Below are 13,427 nucleotides of genomic sequence, written 5' to 3' on the forward strand. Positions count from 1 at the left end.
TTAGTCACTAGCTAATTTAGTCACTAGCTAACTTAGTCACTAGCTAATAGTCACTAGCTAATTTAGTCACTAGCTAACTTACTAGCTAGTGATTTGCTAGCTAGAAATTATTTGAACATTTCGAGAACCACTGATTAAACCCACTTTAAGTTTGGCTGCTTGGAAGCAAACCGTCCATAAAACTATTAGGGCGTAGATTAAAGCAGTGGTTCCCAACCCTGGTCCTTGAGGAACACCATTCTGCATATTTTAGTTGTTTCCCTGCTCCAACACACCTGATTCAGTGATTTAATTACTTCCTCCAGTTCTGCAGAACCCCGTTAATCACCCATTCAGTCAAATCAGTTGTGTCAAAGCAGAGAAACAATTAAAACATGCAGGATGGTGTTCCTCAAGGACCATGGTTGGGAACCACCCAGTTTTTAGTTGTAAAAAGAACAATAATTAATGCTACACAAAAGTGTCCTCACTTGTTTTGTTCCCTGACATTGGTGTGTGGCCCATGCAGAACCATTCAGAGACCTACGTATGTGCCGAAACAAAAACATTCACTATCCCACAATGCACCACAATGCTATAGTGTGTACGCATTTCTGCGCATGTACTTTGTGTTGGTTGAACAGCATTGTCCACCACTGGCAATATTAAAACGTTACAAGTATTTTTAGAGCAAATGAACAAGACCATAAAATTAAAACATTCTGCTCACAAATGTGAGCTTGAGCTGCAAGAAAGAAAGAGCAAAAAGCGTCGGAAAGAACAACAAAACACATTGCACAAGAAATGACAGAAAAATATGTTATTCTAAAGTAAGGACTGCGGTTTAAAGACTTGAGTATTAGCATTCTAGTACCAAGAGGCAGATAAAGAGTGAAAAGGCCTCCGTGCAGCGGAGAAAGATCAAATTAAACCAGAGTAAACAAGGCAGAGACGGTGCGCAGGAAGCTTCAAACGAGGAGGGTGACGAGAGGAAGGCAAAGGGGATCAAAACTGAAGGGTCAGTCTCAGGTCATGGTGCTGCGTTTCTGCCAAAGGTTAAAGGTCATCATGGGGCAAAATTAATAAGGTGGGGACAGAGAAGAGGAACAAAGATACATTCACCCAGGAGGTGTTTTACAGACACACGAGCCACAAGCTGACTGTGACTTTAACTAGACCGTCACATCCACACACACAGGCCAGAGTGGAGGGGGTTCAGTGGGGTGGTGGTGTCAACATGTCACGATGCAGATTTGTGTTCTGGACCTGAGCGATATTTCAGAGGGGGGAAAGGGAGTCATCTGGTCAGCCTCCCCTTTGAACCCCTCCCTCCTTGGCGACGTCTCAACTTTCCCTTCGAAAATCAGCACGGACCCAAGTTTGTCAGGGACTCTAGTGATAGAATATATAGACGGGGCCACAAAAAATAAAAAAAAATAAAAATGACACCATTTATGAGAGGAGGGAGAGAGAGCTGCAGCAGAAGCAGGAGACAGAAGTGGTCAGCCACACAGATACAACGTTTTATCAGAGCGGTGAAATATTATTTATGAATGCTGTTTCCGCTTTGAATTTTATTCTTCAGGAGTTTTCCAGTAGGCTAACTCCGCTTTACTAATAAATCCTAAAATACTTCATTAAAGATGTTTTAACCTGAAAAAAACTGTTTTACTGATCTATTCTATAGCTACTTAGTACTTTGAGTCAAATCCATCAAAATAATTGACACATTTTGGCAGCAAAAAAAAGTCCAAGATGCTAGGAGCATTTATCCTTTGGGTACAATAAACCGATGCAAAAGTAAACCTAATTTTAGAAACCCTGCTTCAGTTAGACCTTTTTTTTTTTTTTTTTTTAGAAAAAAGCAACTTGGAATCATATATGCTCACTTACAGGCAAGTTAAGCTCAAGTTGCTTTATTCCTTAAATATAGTTTTTTTTTTCTTCATTTAAAGATAAATAATAAATATAGATTAAATAATTACCAAAAGTTATAACATTTTTAACATTTTATTTATACTATTTGTAAAAAATTCCTACTCAAGTTATTAGTTTTTTTTACTCTAAGTACCGTATTTTCTGGACTCAAATATAAGCCACACCCACTACATTAAAATAATAATAATAATTTTGTACTTATATAAACTGCACTTGTGTATAAGCCGCAGGTGTCCATGTTGTAACGTGAGACATTTACACAAAAATGTTTTTTTAACTTTTGATTAAGTATGTACCGGTAACACACAAATACGTAGTTTTTTTTTCTTTTTCTGAACTGTGCCAGTAATAAAGCTGGTTAAAAAATAAATACAGTAGCCTACAAGGAAGTCAGTGATCGCTATCTTCATCTTCCTCCTGCAGAGGATTGTTTTTTAAACTGCTCTTCTCTCAGCATCCACTGCAGACTGGAGCAGAAGTTGCTCTTTGCACGCCGTCAGTTTTGGTAAATGCTTTCTCGCCACCAGTCATCCAGTTACGTGAGCGCCGGTGTGTGATGAGGATAAATGTTTTGGCGGCAGGAAGCTCGTTAGCCCATCAAAAAATTAAAATCCATAAATTAGCCACAGCATTGTATACGCCGCGGGGTTCAAACCTGAAAAAATAGTGGCTTATAGTCTGGAAATTACGGTAAATAAATTGAAAATTAAATATTTTGTAAAATTAATTTAGATAAAATAAGAATTTTATTAATTTTTTCTAATTTTTTTATATTTATAAATGATTTATTTATCGGATTTTCCATTTATTTTAACTCAATACAGAAAAATGATTGAAAAAACACTTTTTTATATACATTTTTTTAATTAAAGGGGAATTTATTTAACACCAAGTGAAATAAATTAGTCAACAGATGAACCAGAAAACTGTAAACATTTACAAATGACACGCTGTAATCTTTAAAGGTGATCTGAATTAAAATAAGTCATGAGGGGAGAAGGAAATGTTTATTTTCAACAACAAATCTCTTCTCAGCTGTTCTTCGACCTTTCCGTAAAAGGGCCTAATGAGGAGGAGGAGGAGGAGGAAGAACTCTAAATATAAACAGAGAAACTTTATCTGCTCATGTTGCTCTGTGGGACATTTGAACAGACTTTTATCACATGAACTGACTGAGGATCGTGTTTTATTGGGACACTGTGAATTCCAGGGTCACCGCTCCTACCGTGTTACTGGAGCCCAGTGCCTCGGGCCCCTCGTGCTGGGACCCCTGATAGACTCGGAGCTGGGGGTGTTCGGGGTATTCTGCGCTGTGATGAGCAGAGCTGAAATCCAGTGTGGCCAGTCTGCCCGCTGATGTAGCCGGGCATTGACCTGGTGGTGGGTACGATGGGGGCGGAGCATAAACCTGAGGAAGGGTGGGGTCCCCGCCACTGGGGCCCGCCTCCTGAGCGGGGCCCCCCTGTGGAAAAAAGGAGAGGGAGATTCAGATTTTTTAAAAATCACCGACACACTAACCAGATGTTTTATCGCTTTACTGATGGAGAGCCCTCAGGGCCTTCTACACTTTCAGAGAAGGCCTAAGAATTCAACACATATTTAAATTTTTATTAACATTTATTTTATATAAAATATATATTTTTATGTAGTTGCTTTTTTTTTTTGTTGCCAATCTCTTACTTTCTGCAGTTGAGCGAGAAACTTTTAATTATGAAGAAGTCATTCAATCCGATTCTTTAAACCTTTTGTCTCCAGGCAGAAACATGTTTGACAGTTCTGTCATTGGTTAGGACTTCACTGTCAGAAGAGAAGGCTGAGCTCAGTCTGTCCCTCCAGGATGCGTTTGTTTATTAACTGACAGGAAAATTAACCAGTCACAAAGTCGATGTAGAGTGGGTGGGACCGAAACACGGGACTCTTGAGCCTTCGGGAAGGCCTTACAGTCATTTCTGTCTTTCTTTCTTTTTTGACCATATAAGACTTGTGATGCATTCTTTTGCAACCTGTAAATTCAACAATCCACACAAAAATTTGAGTTGCTCCAAGAAAAGTAAGGTTTAATATTCCATTTAGGTTTAAATTGATAATTTTCAACATTACAGTTGTACTTTAGTTTCATTACATGAGATAACATTTTACAGAAACAGTAAGTTCTGTGGGTTATTGTTAAATTTCAGTAAGAATTATGTAAATTACCTGTTGTACTTGAATGCAACAGACTGCGTGAGTGTGAGTGAAAAATTATATTAAGTTATTATCTGGTCCTTTCTGTTGGCTAATAGATCAAGTTTGGCAAATGTACAATATACTCTGCTTTGTGTTTGATGTTGATTTGTTCTCTGTACTCTCATTTCTTTCTTTACTTGGTTAATAAATCATCATAAAACAACAACTGACTTGTTTAATTCTTGAGTCCACCATTATAAAAGAAAAAGGAAAACAGTGCTGGAATTAAAGTTTTTAACTTTATCTTTGCATTAAATTGTTTACAAAAAGGAGATTTAGGCTGTAAAACAAACAGAACAAAAAAAAAAAAAAAGCCATGTTTTTGTTATTTTCTCAAACTAATCTACCGGTAATGTTGATGAAATACTTTTTCAACAGCTTCCAAAGCTTTTGTCCAACTTATTTACATTTAAAGTTTATAATCATTCAGTTTTAGGAATTATAGTTGAATTTATTTACATTTTTAAAAAGTCAAAACTTATCAGACATCTAATTTAAAAATGTATTGTTTTATATTTGTATTATACTATATAGTTACTGTTTGGGAACACTTGTTTTGTCAAAAACATTTTGTTTTAGATTCATGCTGATTCTATCACTGATCTTTTAGATATTTCTTTTCAGTTTGCTGCAAATTATGATAGTTTGTCGTCAATAAAACAGCTGTGCTAACAGCGAAACGTCAACTCTTTAGAGTCATAAACAAAAGAGGACAATGTTATTTTTTAATAACTCTTTAGTTCAAGTTGGAGCTGGAGTTTATAAGATTAATCACTTGGCTGAAGGATTTATCTTTGATTTAAAACAACAAAAAGCAACGTGTCACTGGATATTTTTGACAGTGGCATCTCCTTCGTCTCTGAATTCAAATTAAAATGACGACTCAGACGATAAGAAACCCCGCAGTTAAAACAAAAATCAAAGCAGTCTTACCCCTGTTCTGTGTTCGTCTCTTTCTGATGCTTTGTCTGACGCCAGCTGCATGTTTTAATGCCAGCTGAACCCCCCCCCCCCTGTCCCCCGCCCATTACAAGTCCCACTCATCCTCCAATCACGACAAATGGCTGCCACAGTTAAAGAACAGGGGAACCACACAGCTGTTGACATCTGTAACAGTCAATCACTTCATCAGCCAGACAACAGGACCCAAACAGATACTTAAAGACTGTGGTGTCCCCCCCCCCCCCCCCACACACACACACACTGGGTGTGGGATTTATGTGAGTTAACACTTCTTCTGCTGTAAAACATGAACATTGATGCTTTTACAAAATAAACGAGTTAATGTGTGACTGCTGGATGTGAGCACCAGTGACCCCCACGACCCAAAAAGGAAGACGTGAGTAAAGATGATGGATGGATGGATGGATGGATGGATGGATGGATGGATGGATGGATGGATGTGTGATGCAGTTGTTAAATAAAATAACATGCAAATACTTTATTCTGTCTGGCTGAAAAGGCTTCGTTAGAGCCCTCTGTTTGTTTCTAATGAGAGGATTTTGAATCCGAGCTGCATTTTATGAATCGGAGAAATTATTCTCAGCAAAATATGCAATTTTCTTTATTTCTGGATTTATTTAAAACACCATTCTTTATATAAGGAGTCATTTTGCTCTCATTACTTTCCAAATATTTTGCAATAATTGATAAAAATCCTATTTCAATTATGACAAACAAACTTCTCATCTTTTATGCATAAGTCTGTAGTCCACATTAAATCTATTATTGCTGTATTATTTATTTTGTTTTGGAAAAATTAGACATTTTAGTCAAAATTCAATAAATCTAAACATCAAAAATCTTCATAGATGTTTGTAAAGTTGAACTAAAGTTGTAGACAAACTAAGCATCATGTAAAATTTGGACCCAACCTGCATTTTATTAAAATAAAAAAATAAAAATCCACCATCTTGTACAACAAAGATCTATCAACAGTCAGAATATGTGATGGGGATGACTCTCAGCTACTACCACCACATCACATTTGAGCTCAACAGCTGTAAAATTAACTGAGCTTTGGCCAGTTTGTGTTGGCTGAGGTAGATTAGCTGTGGCAGCCATCTTGAACTGGGTTAACTCCAAAGGTTAATCAGCTGATGTACATCCTATGATTACTTTGATTGATTACACTAATAAGAGGCCGGACCTCCAAACTCTTCGATCAGATAAGGTTTTAGCGCCTACATCTAATCAAATAGTAAAAGAGAAAATAAATATTGACAGAAAAGGCAGATAAACTACAAAAAAAAAAAGCAGTAAAATAAATGTTCTAAATAACAGACATTTTAAATATTTATGAGAGTTACTTCACCACATTTCAGAAAATACTTACATTTGTGTTTTGCTTTGTCGTACACATAAATATCATGATCATGACAGATAGTTTGCTGTGACTTTAAATGATAATTAATTTAAATAAACTAATTTTAGTCACTTTGCAGACAGAAACTGACAGTTCACATCTGCAGTATATTAACCTTCACTATCCCTGACAATCAAATACTCTAAATGCAATTATCTCAAGAAGCAAGTGACGCGTGACCACAGTGACCCTCCGATCAGATTTAGAAATGACACGTGAGTGAAGATAAAGCTGCTCGTTAGGTTTCACCATCAACCATCCTTTCTTTCTTCCCACACGAGTTCCTGCATGGACCAGCTGCTGAGCCTGATTCAGTATCATAGTGTCAGCAAGACACAGGCTTTCTATTTTTTTTTTTTTTTTTTTTTTTGGATTGCCATTTGCTCAATCTTTCTCTCATCTCCTTCCTCAGCTGTCAGTTTGAGGTCAGAGGTCGACAGCTTGGAGCCAGGTGCCGGCTGCAGCAGCTGCTGCAGGATTTACACAACAAGACGACGGGAGCTGCAGATGTGACGTTTCATTACTGGCCGGAGCAAGTACTGGCAGCTTATTAGGGGAAACTGTTTTCCATCTTTTTGTCTTCCCATGCAGCACATTCTGCTTTTTTGAAGTGAAGGTTTTTACATGAAACAGTTGAAAAGACATGGACTTCAAAACACATCTGCTGAAACTTGGGAAATAGCCGATACTCTACGCCAACGCCTGTGAAGTGTGCGAAACAGAATAAGGGTTCAGACCTGGGTGTTTTATTGTTTTACACAAGGAATAAATGTAATTGATTCAAGATGAAGTGTCACATTCCTCAGGCTTTTATTTCCAGCTGCAACTTGACTTACAGCTGCAGTCACCTTCAAACAGCACCTATCTATTTCCTCAAACTAAACCTCTGATGTGCATTAAATCACAGAAACAGACGTAAAGTTTAGGCTTGAGGCGTCCGTGTTTAAATGCACAACAGGCAGGTTTTATGTCTGTTTAAAGCACAGTTGACTGGAGTTCAAGGCATGTAGGTGACAGAGCCTCTTCTGGTGATTATGAGCTCAGGAGGAAAGGACTAAAAATACCTCCGGTGTGAAGCATAGTGACAAGGTAGAGATGCCAGATGCCTTTTGGCATCTGTGGTATGTCAGGGACACTTGCTGCTGGTCTCGTTCAGACCAAAGGACTAAAGATAACACTTAAATGTGTGCTTACTGTCATTGATTATTTCTCTGGAACGTCACTAAACTGACCAGGAGAATTCATCTTTACTGGAAATGTCACTTTGTTGCACATTTGTAATACCAACCATTTTAAGTTTGTTTAACCCAATTCATAAGGGTGCAAAAATGCAAGAAATGCTTAAATTTAAAATAATTAGATTAAAATATATATATAATATTGTAAGTGTGAAACTTGGGCTTTCAATTTTTTAATAAATAAAACAAAAATATTGCTTAATTTTGATATTTTTGGACAAATGACACTGTCATTAGAAATGACTGTCTCTTGCAAATTTAACATATGCATTTAAAAAGAAAGTTTTTGTTACTTATTGTTTTTTTCTGGCCCATAAAGTCGAGCCCATTTAATATGTTTTTAATGACTCGTGACAAACATTTATGTGGAAGAACAGAGTTGCAGAACAAACAAAGAGTTTACCTGAACTATGCTGGGGTAGCATGTGGTTGTCTGTGGGTAGACGGAGAGTCCATAAGGCTGGAGGATCACTGTGGGTGAGGACAGCATAGCCCCAAAACCACACACAAGGAGACGGGGAACAAAGGAAGATAAGGGGGAGAAGGAGAAAGGACAGTAGGGGAAACGAAAAGCCTTGAACGCACACAGAGGAGCAGCCAATCAAGCTGGAAAAAAGAGGAAAAATCCCAGATAGAAGTCACAATCAATCCTAAAGGTGATGAAAGAGAGGGCTAAAAATGTATTTCACCCCACAGGTGAGTCAAAAATACAATGAAAGTCCACAAAAGAACAAGTTTTCTGTCTGTAAGGGACAGGGTATAAAGCAGTGAAGGAGAAAACAAGTGAGCTTCTGTGGGTCCATCAGTGGATGGTGCAGGATGACAGACAGAAACACATGTTCAGGGTCTCCTTTCAGAGTTATATAAATAGTAATCCATGTCCTCCTCGTTGAGTTTATCATCTTACCTCCCCTCACTATCGCTCACAGCTCCTTGCAAGATTTGCACTACTTTTTACAAAATTTTGAATAATACATAGTAAAATCTGGGGGGTGTAATGAGAAAGAAATAAAGTTTCCCCTTCTGAAAAACGTGACTCGGATCAATCTCAAGAGTCTAATTAATAATTTATATATATATATTAAAAAACAGAAACAAAACAAAGCGTACATATTGTCAAAAATGTCACGGTTTTGAGATGGCAGGCTGTACAGTATTTTCCAGTTTTGACCAACAGAGTGCGACAACAGTTCACTTCGAAGGGGAAACAAGACGCATGATGGGTAATGTAGTCTTACGTATAACTATATAATCGAACACGCGCTCTCCTTGACTTCCTCTTTACTGCGTGAAGCCTGGGAGAAGCAGGTATGAGGAGCTACTTCCTGCCTTATAACTACACAAAATAACTGCTTTTAAACAAAAACGCATGCAAACGTTGGTATGATATTAAATTAAGCTCAAACGAGTGTCCTGAATAGCCTTAATATTGTTCCTTATTATTTTTATTTTCGAAGAAAATATTCGGCTAAGCTAACGCTAACAGTCCCATTAAACAACGTGGTGCTGCGCGACTAAAGGCCTCGTCGTGTGGTTGAATTAGTGGTTTTCTAGCATTATTTTAACGTTTTCTAGCAATAATGTTTCATGATGTCCAACTCAATTAAATGCATTATGCATGTTCAAGTAGAAATGTTACATTAATTACCGGTAAATAAAAATTTTCGTTAGGGGAAGCTACAGGCCCAAGATGGGTTATTTGTGTTATAACAGTACCGTTTTATTAATGCTTGTATTGTTGCAGCAGTAAATGGGGTGCCCCAAATAAATTAAAAAATTAATAAAGTGCATAAATGTAAAGAAAAAAGAAAGTTGGTTAACTGTTTAGATTTTCATGAAAGCTGTACATTTATTAAACTTGAATTATTCTGAATGTCCTTAATGGCATGTTAAGCATGCATATTTTTAATTAGCGACATGGTCTATTAAACGTTTTAATCAAATGTTAAATATTTTAATTGCTATTTTAAAAAATGCCAACCACTTTACTCAAAAGTATTTATAATCCAATTTTTTTTTTGTAACGAATATGCTGCATTGTGGCGTTGATGCTTAACAACAGTTAAGCTAAACATTTTGAAGAGGTAATGTTGCTGCCTTCACATTTCAGGCACGATAAGCCACCATGCCCGTTGCCAGAAGTTGGGTATGTCGTAAGACATACGTCACTCCTCGCCGTCCTTTTGAGAAGTCCCGTCTTGACCAGGAGTTGAAACTCATTGGTATGTCTTATTTTGCCACAATCACTACTTCAAAGTCTGAAGTGATGTTACGCCATGATTCTATTTCTTTATACTGCGCTAAACAATGACTGTTCATCTTTCAAGGCGAGTATGGACTGAGAAACAAGCGTGAGGTGTGGAGGGTCAAATTCACTCTGGCCAAGATCCGTAAAGCTGCCAGAGAGCTGCTCACCTTGGACGAGAAGGACCCCAAGCGTCTGTTTGAAGGCAAGTTAAGGAAACAAACCCATCTTATATTGGCCAATGATTTAAGTCAACTGTCAGACTTTACAGTGGTGTCACGAATTCCTCGTGAATGAGGTCATTCTTTACTAAATTCAGTTATGTATTCCATGTAATGCTAAGTTTTAGTGTCTAAACTTCCTTTCTGTGACTTTTTTCCCACAGGTAATGCCTTGCTCAGGCGTTTGGTGAGGATCGGTGTGCTGGATGAGGGTAAAATGAAGCTCGATTACATCCTGGGTCTGAAGGTTGAGGATTTCTTGGAGAGGAGGCTGCAGACGCAGGTCTTCAAGCTCGGACTTGCCAAGAGCATTCACCACGCCCGTGTTCTTATCCGCCAGAGACACATTCGGTAAGTTCTTAAACCTCTTGAGAAACTTGAAAATAAGGGGTCCAGAAGTCTTCCAAGGGACTCATGAGAAACTGTCACTGCTTCCTCTTTCATCAGAGGACCATCTCGTTGAGATCAATTAAACTTTTCAGCAAGGTCAATGCGGTATCAAAACCGTATACCTTGTCAGTAGACATTGCCCAGAGCCAATCCTGCCGATGAGGCCACTTGCTGATGAGGTCGTCAGGTAAGGTATGGGGGATTGCACCTCGGGCAATTGTTGGTATTCACTGCTGCTTGAATATGCATAACCAGGCTGATGATTAAATACATGATCAGACTTTCTATGGTGTCAAGAATTCCTCGTGAATGAAGCCTGCAGTAAAGTGTTGCCTTTGGTTCAGTTGTAACTTTTTTAACTTTAGTTTTTTGTAAATTTAATCATAAAGCTTTTTTAGATGTACTCTTAAAATGTTGTATTTCCTGTCTTGGCAGCGTGCGCAAGCAGGTGGTGAACATACCTTCTTTCGTGGTTCGCCTGGACAGCCAAAAGCACATCGACTTCTCTCTGAGGTCTCCTTATGGTGGTGGACGCCCCGGCCGCGTCAAGAGAAAGAACGCCAAGAAGGGTCAGGGTGGAGCTGGAGGAGCCGACGACGAGGAGGAAGATTAAGAAGGATGTTGTCTGGGGAGGTTTCTGAGATTCCTCTTGTCAAAATCCTTAATTAAAAAAGAAAGTCTGACCAAATAACTGGATTGTCCCTGTGTCTTATGTTCAAGTTTTCTGTACAGTTGTTACTGCCACAGACCATAAAAACCAGTAGCTTATCAGACAAAAAGTAAACCTGCCATGCCTCTAATCCAGGGAATAACTGCTGTTGCATTGCACAAGATTAACCATCATCTACTCTTAAATTTACACAACAGTTCTTAAAATATTCTCCACTTTATTGAGTTTTTTTTTTTTAAGTACTGTATTTTCGCCTTGTGTCAAACTGGTTGAAAATGACAAAGTCCATGCTCAATAATCCATGTATACAATCAACATTTTTCAGGTCATATGGACAGGTTTTTTTTTTGTGTGTGTGCTGAAACATTTCGCCTTCGATCTGGAAGGCTTCATCAGTCAAGGAAATGCAACAAAACTGATTCTTCCCCCAACAGCTTACTCCACAGTGGAACAAACCAGTTCTTTGGACTTTGTTTTTAACCAGTTTGACACGACTGTCAACAAGGAAGAGGGCTGGCAGTGGAGGAGGGGGCGTACCAAAGAGCATCTAATCACAAGCAGAACTGGTTTGTTCCACTGGAGTAAGCTGTTGGGGGAAGATTCAGTTTTGTTGTTTCCTTTACTGGTGAAGCCTTCTGGATCGAAGGCGAAACGTTTCAGCACCAAATAAAAACTGTCCAGATGACCCGACTGAAAAATGCTGGATTGTATACCTGGATTATTGAGCATGAACTTTGTTAATTGTTTTAGGTGCTTGTTAAATTTAGAAGAAATGTGCAGCTTTCCTCCTTCCTGATTTCCTCCCTGTGCTCACCGAGGCACCAGATACTTTTGAAATACTGGTACTTGTTAAGTTTTGAAGAAATGTGCAGTGACTCGTCCCTGAGCGTTTCTACTTCCACGTATCTGCTTTTGAAATACAGCTGATTTGACCGTCAAAGTGGGAAAGTATTAAGGAAGAGTTGAGACTGAGACACGCCTTTACTATAAATTAAAGCAAACAAATGTTTCTAGGTGGTTATCTTGTTAAATTTCAAAGAAATGCACAGCGGGTTCTCGTGCACGCGCCTACTGCGAATCAGGTTTTGAAATGCAGCTGATTTGACCGTCAAAGTGCATTTAAACTTAATTAAAAGTTGGACTGAGACACCTTTACTGTAATGATGTTTTTAATCATTCTTGTTAAAGTTCTCCCGTGCACGCTCAGCCAATCGATTTTTGGCACAACACCGGCCCACATTTCCAGGTTGTCAGCGGAGACGCATAATAGATGCGACTTATACGGTGGTGTGATGTATTTATGGATTTTTCCACTATTAGACATATTTGAACTGATGCGACTTATAGGGCGGTGCGATGTGTATGGCGGAAAATATGGTACTTGTGAGTATTGTTCCATTCAGTACCTGTACTGTACAAGTATATCAAGTCTACCTATAAAAATAACCACACTGTCTTGGACGCACATAACTGGAGAGAGAACTGGCCTAAAATAATTTTATTACTTGTTTTTACATCACAGTTCAAAGTTAATTAGCTTTTATTTAAAATGGTCAAGTGTTTTCTATTTTATTTAACAAAATCTTTTGAGTCTCATTACTCTAGATGGTCCTCCTCAGTACCACTAGTGGTACCAGTTTTAAGAACCGTTAAATGATTCACACGTACATCGCGCCTGAAAGACCTAAATATTGTCCCCTAGGATAAAAATGCATAAATTGTATTCTTTAGGGACATTATTACGTGCAGTGTTCCCTCTGCAGACTGAACTAGGCAAAAGGACCTTCTACTCCACTCTTGTTTCTTGCAACAAGATCCGAAGTTCTTGTCCTCTAAGTGGCTTCAGACATCTAAGTTCCTGGCAAAAACCATTGCAGACATGTTCCTGTTTTCTACATCATTTTACAACCCAGTTGTTTTTGTTTCTTTTTGTTTTAAATGCCTTTTTTTATTCTCAATGTGTTTGCTTTTTATGATTGTTTACTGTTGTCTTTGTTTACTGTTGTCATCACTCTGTTAAAATCAGGTCTCTCGTAAATGAGTCCCAGAGGCTCAATGGGATTAACCTGTATAAATAAAGTTTGAATGAAGGTGGTCCTCTCCCCTGCACAGTAGTTGTGTATTTTTCTTTTTTTATGTACATTAGTTGTGTAAT

General features: G+C 38.2%; 2 protein-coding genes across 3 annotated transcripts in view; one reads left to right on the forward strand and one right to left on the reverse strand.

The window, feature by feature from the left end:
• rbfox1l (RNA binding fox-1 homolog 1, like) overlaps positions 1-8,449 on the reverse strand; it is a 14,031-nt gene extending 5,582 nt beyond the window's left edge. The window contains exons 1-2 of the mRNA XM_037676892.1: positions 8,150-8,449; positions 3,143-3,379 (exon numbers count right to left, since the gene is read on the reverse strand). Of these exons, the coding sequence (XP_037532820.1) occupies positions 3,143-3,379; positions 8,150-8,236 (324 nt within the window). The 5' untranslated portion in view covers positions 8,237-8,449. The remainder of the gene's footprint in view (positions 1-3,142; positions 3,380-8,149) is intronic.
• A 565-nt stretch (positions 8,450-9,014) lies between these two features.
• On the forward strand, positions 9,015-11,293 carry rps9 (ribosomal protein S9). Of its 2 annotated transcripts, XR_005186814.1 has the most exons (6): positions 9,015-9,054; positions 9,857-9,968; positions 10,074-10,196; positions 10,377-10,563; positions 10,660-10,789; positions 11,038-11,114. XR_005186814.1 is itself a non-coding variant. In XM_037676893.1 (5 exons), the coding sequence occupies exons 2-5, from the start codon at positions 9,872-9,874 to the stop codon at positions 11,213-11,215; spliced, it is 585 nt and encodes a 194-aa protein (XP_037532821.1). In that variant the 5' UTR covers positions 9,015-9,054; positions 9,857-9,871; the 3' UTR covers positions 11,216-11,293. The 2 variants fall into 2 exon arrangements, 1 of the variants encoding a protein (XP_037532821.1); XM_037676893.1 differs by lacking the exon at positions 10,660-10,789 and having other exon boundaries at positions 11,038-11,293.
• Positions 11,294-13,427: the final 2,134 nt, after the last annotated feature.

The sequence above is a fragment of the Nematolebias whitei genome, chromosome 5 (assembly GCF_014905685.2).
Source record: "Nematolebias whitei isolate Nwh7 chromosome 5, NemWhi1, whole genome shotgun sequence".
Lineage (NCBI taxonomy): Eukaryota > Metazoa > Chordata > Actinopteri > Cyprinodontiformes > Rivulidae > Nematolebias > Nematolebias whitei.